At 41.3% G+C, this 10,979-nt stretch overlaps 2 protein-coding genes and 1 long non-coding RNA gene across 4 annotated transcripts in view; 2 read left to right on the top strand and 1 right to left on the bottom strand.

The window, feature by feature from the left end:
- minar2 (membrane integral NOTCH2 associated receptor 2) overlaps positions 1-7,496 on the bottom strand; it is a 31,017-nt gene extending 23,521 nt beyond the window's left edge. Inside the window, exons 1-2 of the mRNA XM_088281464.1 lie at positions 7,003-7,496; positions 1,799-1,976 (exon numbers count right to left, since the gene is read on the bottom strand). Coding sequence (XP_088137590.1) covers positions 1,799-1,891 — 93 coding nt within the window. The 5' untranslated portion in view covers positions 1,892-1,976; positions 7,003-7,496. The remainder of the gene's footprint in view (positions 1-1,798; positions 1,977-7,002) is intronic.
- Positions 7,497-8,930: 1,434 nt separating this feature from the next.
- The window catches only part of LOC148319645 (uncharacterized), a 42,434-nt gene continuing 40,385 nt past the window's right edge, over positions 8,931-10,979 (top strand). For both annotated transcript variants that reach the window (XR_015839739.1, XR_015839740.1), the window contains exon 1: positions 8,931-9,140. This is a non-coding gene — a long non-coding RNA (uncharacterized LOC148319645). The remainder of the gene's footprint in view (positions 9,141-10,979) is intronic.
- ajm1 (apical junction component 1 homolog) overlaps positions 9,152-10,979 on the top strand; it is a 14,575-nt gene continuing 12,747 nt past the window's right edge. Inside the window, exon 1 of the mRNA XM_088281260.1 lies at positions 9,152-9,211. The gene's annotated coding sequence lies outside the window, so the exon portion shown is untranslated. The remainder of the gene's footprint in view (positions 9,212-10,979) is intronic.

The following is a 10,979-nucleotide window of genomic DNA, read 5'->3' on the forward strand; positions in this document are numbered from 1 at the left end:
AGCCCTCCTCCTTTCCTCGTACCGCTCTCCGGTGTCCTGTCCGCATGTAAGATTTGGAAGCCGTCCAATTCCACGACGGCGTCCGGCGTTAGCTCTGTTAGCCACGACTCCGTGAACATCAGCAAGCTAGCCTCCCGGAAATTCCTCTCGTGCCGGGTTAGCGCTGTTAGCTTGTCCATTTTATTGGGAAGGGATCTAACATTCCCCATTATAACGGACGAGAGGACGGGGTGGTATCGTCTCCTCCTTGCCTGGCGTTTAGCCCCCGCACGACATCCCCGTCTCTTCTTCCTCAGCTCGCGGGGGATATTGGGTCTCGCTCCGGGAGCCGGCGCTGGGTTAGCACGGAGTGTTAACAGCTGATCTCTTGTGTACACAATCAATCCGTAGCTCCGAGTTTTGTCTCCGGAAACGATCGCGCAAAAAACAGCCCCCAGCAGCAATAAAACCACCGCAAGTTGGATGTCCATTGCTGCGATGAGGTAAAACAAATGAAACAGGGTAATTGGAAAAACACACGAAAAAGGCTCAAATAGTGAGCCGAGTTGCTGTAAACAGGCAGCCACTTTGTTTCATTGTTTGCTTGTATGCTTATGCAGAGATATTTTTGGTTTTGATTTCAAACCGTAACTCTAAGAAGTGTGGTGACCAGTGACATCCCTCCCCTGACGTTAGATGTTTAGCCATCACATCTTTGATCAGTCTTGGGAGCTGCTACTGATATCGAGCTCACGCTAGCGTGCGCGAGTTAGCGTGCGCGAGCTAGCGTGCGTGAACTAGAATGCGCGAATTAGCATGTGCGTGCTAGTATGCGCCTGTAGTGCGGTGTACCTTGTGTAAGTATTTAATACAGAAATAGCATCCTCAACTGGTGCTGTGCCCTATGATACAGCGCATCTTTGGGCCGTAAAAATATAGGACCTTGCAGTTTAACTTTCCTGTTTTGTGCGACAGTTAGTTTCCTGTCACACCCATTACAGATTGATCATGATAAAATGGCACAATGATATTCAGTGTTTAGTTTTTTTTAAAGAGCGTTTTGCTGATCAGTTTAGAATGGAGTCTTGTATTTATGATGTTCATGATTAAAATTTTCTAGAGTAAGTGAAAATTTGGTTATGTTTGGAGGAAATATCACATTAGTCTTGAGTTCTTCACATTGCAACATTTGTTCAAAATTGCACTAAATACAGTCGGTTAAGTCAGACAGTTAAGCACAATTTGTCAGCTAGGTTACGTTCCTCATGATCCTTTAAACCAGGCATGGGCAAACTACGGCCCGTTAAACGTTTAAAAAAATAAATGAATAAACCTTGTTAATGTTTTATTTTCTAAATACTGTGGTTTTTCAAAGACATATATTGTTGTAATGCTTTTGTTCACTTTCTTATATTAAATGTATTTTTTTTCTCTGATGAGGTGAAGTTACCAAAACACTCCATCCATCTGCTCCTGGTCCGGCCCCTCTATCAAATTTTAGAACCCATTGTGGTCCGCCAATCAAAAAGTTTGCCCACCCCTGCTTTAAACACTAATGACACAACGGCACCAGAATAACTGTCATGGTATATTACTGCTTGTGGTAATATGAGTATTCGATCATGTGAAAGCTCGAATGATGACCATTTTTGTGTCGTCTTCCATTGACAAAATCAAATGTTTAGAGCAATTCTAAAAAAGCAAAATAGTTTTCTTTGTGAAGGGAAAATACACACACATGCAAGTAAGCTATCAGCAGAAAGTAAAAGGTTATTTTAGAGGATAAGTCCAGTTTCTGGTTATACATGACTGTTCCAACCTGAACAATCCTGTTCGTGCCCGGCAGCATCTTCACATCCAGCTTCAGGAACTTCTGTGGGTGATTATTGTTTGGTAGAACAGGGCTGACCATTCTGGCTATGTTGTTTCATTTAAACTGTCAGCTTTACCCTCCAACGACTCAGCACGGTGGATTTCATCATGGTAACAGGTGTGCTCTGTAATAATAAATGAGGAGCAGTATTTATGAGCCTGTATCACTTGCAGGTATGTGAAACCCAATCAGATCACATGCTAAGAGCCATAGTTAAGTTATAATTTTGAATGAAAACGGAACCCCTAAAGCCAAACACCATTTTTCACCAGCATGCTAATCAACATCTATTTAATTTATTTTTTTAGTCATGATTTTGTTTTTAAATTGCAATAGGAATAGGAAAACAAACAGTTAAAGGGTCCAAATGTTGCATCATAAAACTGCTAGTTGTCAGGTGTTGTGTGTACGGTAAATATAAGTTCCCCACTGTTGATAGTAAAACAAAAACAATACAACAGTGTTATGTCTTCATTTTGTCTTTTTTAAGTGTCTCATAAAGCCACAAAAAGTAAAGAATGTGGAGGTAATCCTTCTTGTGTAACTTTTATTCTTTTGTAAAAAAATCTTGGTTGGATTCAGATGTCATTTAGATTGAAATGTACTTCTGTAGCTGTTAATTGGGCTTTGGTTCCCTTTAATCCTTACTGTAGGCTATGTAACCTCATACGAAACCTCGAAGAAACCACAATTTGGCTCTTGACATAAAAAAAAACAATGCAAAATAAGAGTGTGACTCTCCAAAATAGTTTTTCCATGGATACCTTTGGCTGCATTTGACAAGCGGTCTTCTATCCTTTTGCACAACCAGAGAGAAGTCAATACACGACAAGTCACAGTTAGCAGATAATTGAAGTTTATTTTTCATCAGTTCTGTGCTGCATCTGTTTCTTGAGTCTGAACATTTAATGGCTATCAGACACAGAGGCATTTGAGCCTGGCACACTGAGGACAAATGAGATGATCTTGAACATGTTGATAAGGTTTGCTTTTTCAGCTTTCTTGAAAACTGGAGCCCACTTCTCCTCTGTTGATTTTGTGGTATCCTGTCTCACTTTCTGTATTTCCTGATGGCTCTTCATAGAGTTGCTCCATATTGACTGTCTCTGTCAGTTTGATGGCAGTTCACCACATGCTCCAGGTCAGTGTAAGAGAGCTCACCATAAAAGCCAATTTGGTTTCAGTTTCACAATTACATTTTCTTGTGAGAAATCAAACCACTTGTCTCGGTTCGAAATGACAGTCCTAGAACTTTACAAAGTCCTGCTGTTTGTACTTCTGTGCTGGCACTTGTTTGTCCATCAGCTGCTCGGTCTGGTATCCCAAAAAGCAGTCCTGTTTCCGCTGAAGCATCTTCATTTTAAACCTTTGGACTTGCTCATATGCTTCTGTGATGCAGAGCTTGTTTTCCTACATTTTTTGGCAAGCTGGTGAAAAACCCCCCAACCCCACGTTGTGAAAAAAAAATCACAGGTAAATTTCAAAAGAAGCACTTTTTTCTTCATCTTCAAAAATCAGTCCTCAGTGCAACAGGACAGGCCTTCCCCAGTGACGTGAAGTACGACATATTTCAAAGTCAACAAAAGCAAAAAATGCACGCTTCCTTGTGCATTTCTGTACCAGCATGCTGACTTAGGTCATTTTGCTTAAAAAAAAAAAGAAAAACAACAACAGCAAAAAATCTCGCTGTCGTCCAGGGGAGTAAAGCAGAGGGCAAATGGAAAAATGTGCCCCGTCCAACTCCTGAAGGAGTACAAACCTCATCTCGTGTGTGGGTTTCAAACGAGTGGGCAACAAGCATTCCCTCATAATAAAGGAGAACAGCGAGGTGATGGGAGCGTACAATTTGGGCATGTCTGTCACATTAAGCAGTTCGAACTGAAGGGGATACAAACACAATCAATTAACGCGATTGGACAGTCGGGTCCAAATCTCCTAATTCTTCGGGCAAATTCATACTTCATATTGAATACACATCTCTACCGCACACCACTAGGGTGTATTATACTAAAAACTAGAGAACCACTCAAGTAAGCGATATATTTACGAGGATCATCCTTCCGTGGCTTTGGGAATCAGATTGTTGGGAATGGTCGTAGGGAAAACATGGACATGTTTTATTAAGAAATATTTCACACTAAATACATACATTATATTCATACAATCTTGCAGCCTTTTATATTACGAAAACTAATGGACTATCATTAATAATGGCACTTTAGCTTAACTACCTTCACTATTAGGATCCAAAAATGTACCTACAGAACCACTCGACATCCATATTGAAAGTGCTTTGTTACAGCTCTAGCTGTTGGGAAATGCGCTATATAAAAAAAGTTGTATTCTATTATATTGTAATGTAGCGTAGCAATTAGACACTCAAAATTATTCTTAGCATCTTGCTAATCACCAATTAGCATCCTCGTCTACTTTTATCATAGAATATGCTACAACATCGCAAAATAGTTTTCAACTGCTCTTCACATCAATATACGCATACACTTTATTGTCTGAACAAGGAAGCAACTCATCACATTGTAGTGAGTGAGTTAATCACTGCTTTATATGATTTTCAAGATTGCACCATTTGATCATGATATTGACCAAACCAGACTAGAGATATGCGCCACCTTGTAGCAAAATTAGGTGTTACCTCTAAAAAGCATACACTGGTTTACCAAGCAGACAATCCGGATCAAAACTTTGCACAAGAAAACCTCTTCCATGCATGCCAATATAATGTATCTTTACGGCCAAAAGACTCGCTTGTATCAAAGGGTGTAGCACCAGTTGAGGGTGCTATTTCTGTATTTAATACTTAGACCGGGCGTGCCGTACTACGAGGCGCATGTTAACATGCTTGCTCGCGCATGCTAGCTCTCATATCAATAAGGGATCGCTGCCAATTGCATCACCACTCATGCAAATAAGGGATTGCTGCCAGTAACATCACCTCAGACCAATGACAGCTGTCATGGCTACATATCAGATTGTTAATGTCAAGGGAGGGATGTCACTGGTCACCCCACTCCTTAGAGTCACGATTTCAAATCAAAACCAAAAATATCTCTGAACAGCATACAAGCAAACAATGAAAACAAAGAAATAAAATTAACACACAACATGCATCTTTCATGCCATTCATATCTCCAAAAGAAATAAAAATAACACAAAAACAGTAACTGATGCATTCTGGGAGCCTCATCCTCAGCCAATCAGATGGCTGGTTAGAGAAATGTGAATGGTGTGCTTTGGGCAGTGTGTTTTATTTTGCAATCTGTTGTCTAAACCTGTGATATTTCTTGCTTGCAATAACATGAATGATAAGACAGACTGCGATATCGTGGACAGCTGCCCTTTTGTCCAGCTTTCTCCTGCACCGTCACCAAACACCGTATTCACATAATGTATTTGTCACAGTCAAGTCAAGACATAGATATGCATGGCCTCTGAAATACCTCAAGGCGGCTATGTCTGATCACGCGAGTTGCTCAGTCTATTTAATAGGCGTGTCGCATTACAAGGCACGTCGTTTGTTTTGGGGAAGGTTTTGGGGAAGATTTGGGACTTTAATGTGTACCTTATGATCGCGAAAATACTGTACTTTATGTCCACTTAGTGGTCCCAGTGTGGGGATTGAACCACATTTGAGGCAATTGCATGTAAGGCGTCAATGCTTTAAGAAGCTTCATCTCAAGGTTATCAAAAATACTAAATTGGCAGACATAAAAAAAAAACACCTCGTCTGTTTGTTGTAATGCGCAAAAGTCTGAGCCATTGTTGAGGCGTCTTGGGGGTGGGTTCGGTTGATTCAACATGCAAAATCGGGTCGGGCTGTCGGGTTAAATGAGCACTGTGATTGGCTGTTAGCTAGCGAATCTATGCACTGGACAAGAACCAAAAGTGACGAAAATTGTGAAAATTGAAGCCATTTCATCCATCCATCCATTTTCTGTACCGCTTCTCCTCACTAGGGTCGCGGGGGTGCTGGAGCCTATCCCAGCTATCTTCGGGCAGTAGACGGGGGACACCCTGAACTGGTTGCCAACCAATTGCAGGGCACACATAGACAAACAACCACTCACACTCATACCTAGGTGCAATTTTAGAGTGTTCAATCGACCTGCCATGCATGTTTTTGGAATGTGGGAGGAAACCGGAGGACCCAGAGGAAACCCACGCAGGCACAGGGAGAACATGCAAACTCCATACAGGATGGCCGGAGCCGGGTTTGAAGCCACGCCCGATACTGTCTCTCACTGTGAGGCCATCGTGCTAACCAGTCGGGCCCCCGTGCCGCCCCTGAAGCCATTCCTCAAGAACTAAATGAAATTTGCTAATTTTTACATCTCCTCTACGGACATAATGGTCGGCTGGACAGAAGAGCGCAAAGATGAAGTAATCACTCTCATCACAAAAGACTGCCGTTATTCGACATCATCGTCAAAGGCAACGTATTGACTATCGCTGCCGATGACATGGAGGGGTACTGCTCCCTTCGCATGCGCAGAAGGTCCGGAGTAGTTAGCGTCTCCGTCGACTTCTAGGCCGACATGCAGTTGACCATGACGGCCGACGTCGGATTGGAGTATAGAGGCCTTAAGTGTACGGCGGTGCTGGCATGATCATGAATGATGGTTTAGGGCGATTATTTACGCTCAAGAGATGTCCCAGACAAGGACATACTTTGCATGCAAAGTCATAATGTATGTACTAAATTAAAAAAGAAATAAAGCTAAATAAAATAAAATTGCTATCTACCCTTTTCCTACACCCCATTTATTCCACGTAGTTACACACGCAAGACAGGCTGGGGGTGTTTCTGTCAGTCATCAATGAAACTTGTCCTGTGGCGTAATCCATGTGTTGAAACACTAGAGGGCAGACTATGCCAGTGAGTACAATGTTACTGCAGGGACCGCATATGAAAGAAAAAAAAGACTCAACAACTTTCCATTCATCCATCAATTAATTACAGTTTCTCCTCACAAGGGTTACAGGGATGCTGGAGCCTATCCCAGCTGTGTTCAGGCAGTAGGCAGGGTACACCCCGGACTGGTCGCCAGCCAATGGCAGGGTATACAAAGATGAACAATCATCCGCTCTCACAATCACACCTTGGGGCAATTTAGAGTGTACAATCAACTTACCATGCATTTTTTTGGAATGTAGGAGAAAACTGGAGTACCCAGCAAAAATCTATGCAGGCTCTAGAAGACATGCAAACTCCACAAAGGAAGGCCAGAGTGAGAATCGAACCCACGACCTCTGCACTGTGAGGCCATTGTGCTCACCAGTTGTCCACAAAGCTGCCGGCCTTTACAGTCTTATTGCAGGCAATTAATAAAGGTGGCTCCATGGTAACGCAGAAGAGAACTCCGGTCTTTCTATTTCAAAAGAACTCAACACAACAATTCTGTGGCTACTTGACCCGGTTAGCGATGATGACGGGGATGGATGAAAACCCAGTTCGGTCCTTGTATGGTCCGACCTTTTTAAAAAACATATCTTCCTCCATCCCCAAATTGGTCATCCCTCCAGGATGGAATGCTCATCTCTGGAAAAAATCTTGCGATCTCTCAACCCAGGCATGTGTCACGATCCGTGCCTCTTCGTTGCAGCAGAGTTGGCGTGGTCGGCGGCGCGTTGCCCGGAGACGCGGCCGCGAGTGGGACGCGCTCACGAGACTCTCAGCTGCAACCCATTTTCACCCTGATTAAAGACTACATAAACCATCGACGCGCACACTTGCGGATTATTGATTATTGACCCAACTTGCTCTCGCCTATGTGCCTTCGCTATATCCTTTGCCCAACTTGCTTCGTGTATAGTTCCTTGATTGTTTGATGATTTGCTTTGTTTTCACAGCTACGTTTCGGCTCGCTTTCTGTTTCGTCTCGATGATTGGATTTTACCTTACCCTTTGGAGGAAGGACATTCCCGTTCTCGGTTTTCTTGCGTTGCAAGCTCTTTCTGTTACTCGTTTTTGTTTCCCTGGGGGAAGATTGTTTCCCCAGCGTTTTTCGTTCACGTCTCCCGACGTAGATAATTATAGAACCACTATTATTTATGATAGCAACCTATTTTGCCTATCGCCTGTCCATTGCCATTTGCCGGTCACAATAAATACTGTTTCCACCTCATTTTCTCTTGTCCGCGATTTAAGAATCCACCCACACCACTTTCCAGCCTTTCACAGCATGAAATAGAACTTCACCAAATCGTTTAAGGTGAGCTGCGTTATCTGTTCTGCAGATGCTGTTTCAATGTAAAAGGTTTCATGATAATTCTCAGGTTTTTTTCCCCATGATAATTTTCATGTTTTTACATAATTTTTATGTTTTTTTTAGTGATCTTTTTAAAATTTTTACACAACAATCACGTTTACTGCATGATTTTCAAATTTTTACATCATCCGTTTCACATTCTTCCATAATAATCTTCACATTTTTCCATGATAAGATTTATGTTTTATCTTGATAAAACATGACATGTGGCACCAATACATTTCGGTTCAAACTAAATTCATTGTTAACAATATCTTAACATGAAATAATATGGTGAGGTGAACATAAATTCATAAGGTCCCTCAGAGAAAACCATAACTGCGGCCCGTGATAAAAAAAAAAGGTTTGACAGCCCCGCACTAGGTGGCGCACGCACCATACTACACTTATAGAACCGCTGCTCTTTATGCCTAATTGTTCTCCATGTGACCCACAAAGTATACGCCAGATTGTTAAATTTAACACTGAAAAAAAAAAATGAATCGTTGGGGTGTGTACAACTACACACGTTTTGCTCTAACTGCGCGCGCACACACACACACACGCATGGAACACGTTTCACACCAGTTACGCTGATGCCCACAATTATTTTATCTAAAGAAATTACTCGATAAAGTAAATGAAAATAATTTGTTATTTTCCAGGGAGTAAACTGAAAATGAAAGCACAATGGACGACAGAAACGGCATCCGCATGCTCAGAACAAAGTAGGGCTAAAGGCAATCCTTCGCCGCAGCGGGAGGCTGAAGAGAGCAAGGGAGGGGTGGGGAGGGGTATGCTCGGCAACGAGACTGACTGACTGACTGGGTTGTGGTTGCGGCAAGATAGATGCGGATGGTGCAACGAGGATGCGCAGCGATCCACATGAAGAACCGTCTCACCTTGTGAAGAGAGCGAGGTGGAAAACTAAACGTCGAAACAAAAAGGCGTGTTTTGCATTTTCGCTGATGCGTGATTTAGTTACTCCCTCGTATCAAAAAATGGATCACCGAACTGATGTGGTAAGATACTAAGCATTAGATTCGCTGAATGATGTTGACATCCAGTCACGATTGATGTGCGTGGAAATACGGTATTATGCATTTACTCATCGAGCAACACTGCGCAGTAATTGTTTGACACTCATATTCATTGAAGTTTTAGATGTCATCCACGCAGCGTTAACCTTTCATGCATGCCCACATAATGCGTATTTTGGCTTGAAGCTATTAATCCAAATGAATTCGACGTTTGGAGCATGTAAAGTGTTTCATTTTGTATGCGGATGTTGTGTGCTCGTGGGGTGCTGTCGCTGCTCTATTACTAGTCGGTAATCACGTTGTTTGAGATGTCCCATCTTTTCAACCCATGACATCATCCTCTTCAGAATTCTAGCTACGGGTAGTGAGGCTCTCCATGCAGCGGATATGCATGAATTAACAGGGAGTTTTCTATTGTATCTGTCTTTATTCAGATTAGATGTTGGGGGAAAATTGTGGAAACGGCCATTACGTATCACAATATTTGTAGGTTCTCAATCGAAGTCAGACACTTTACAACAAGTATATAATGTTTTGGATTGTTTTTTTTTTTATTAGAGCAATGAATCTGTCAACACTTCATTGAATTAACATGTCTATTTGGGCAACAGTGCCATACATACAGATGCCATACATGCAATTACATGATTTTCCCACTTTGACAAAAATGCTACTTGTGCTGTAGCCATGCTACATGCATTTATACTACATACAGTGTTTAGCTGACCTTTTTAGATAAAAGGTCATTTAACCCAGATGTGTCAATCTCATTTTGCATTATGCTCGACTGTAAATATCCATTGCTGCCCTCAGACAGCCATTTGAAGTAATGTAAATTCATCATCTCTTCATTATATCGTTACATTAAGATACAGGGTGGATTTAATGATTGTTATGTATCAACAAACTGAGATCTTGTTCTGGACATCTTTTTAATTCAGCTGTGATAAATGCACTGGTATTGTCAGCTAAATGTGAAAACTTGCAGTATATATGCAGGTATAGGTTTAGAGTGTAATGTACAACCATATGTGATATGCTTTACCTTCATGTATATACAAATGTACAAAATATAATGGCTGGATTGGCCAATGTTTTCCAAAAGCTCAGTCTGCTTAGCCTCAATATGTGGACAAAGGCCAAAATGCATAGAAAAATACCAGTGTCCTTATGAAAACCCTGTTAACAATTTCCCCCGTCATAGTTTCTGCAACAGCTCCAATGTAGATCATTTGGACACCTGGTAGAACAATTAAATTAAACTATTTACACTTTCTATCAAAGTAATTGTAATAGCAATGGAGCACTTTTAAACACTGAAGTTCTTCCTGTTCTTTGTCTGTGTAGAGTATGGAATATCAAACACCGAATAAACATAACCACTTGAATATCAAAAGGACGGAAGCGTTTCAATTAAAGTGATATACAGTGAACCCTCGGTTATCGCGGTTAATGGGGACCGAGACCACCCGCGAAAACTGAAAATCCGCGAAGTAGCGGCGCACCTTCAAAAGTGCTTAAAAAACAAAGTGCGAAGTAGCGGCGCACCTTCAAAAATGCTTAAAAAATAAATAAATAAATAAATAAATTAAAAAAAAAAAAAAAAAAAAAAAAATATATATATATATACGGGTAGAAAGAGAGAGAGAGTGAAATTCATGTTGTAACAAAAAAAAAAAAATATTATTAAAACTTATTTTTTATTCCCCAGCCATTATTTTTGTATTTATTCAATTACTTCGACTTTTACCTGCTGGTACGCCGTCCGGTGTGCCCTGTGAAATGAAAGGTGGCATTCTTCATTTATTTAATTATTCATTC

The sequence above is a fragment of the Idiotropiscis lumnitzeri genome, chromosome 18, assembly GCF_059441095.1.
Source record: "Idiotropiscis lumnitzeri isolate Australia: NSW breed Sydney's pygmy pipehorse chromosome 18, RoL_Ilum_1.0, whole genome shotgun sequence".
Taxonomy (NCBI): domain Eukaryota; kingdom Metazoa; phylum Chordata; class Actinopteri; order Syngnathiformes; family Syngnathidae; genus Idiotropiscis; species Idiotropiscis lumnitzeri.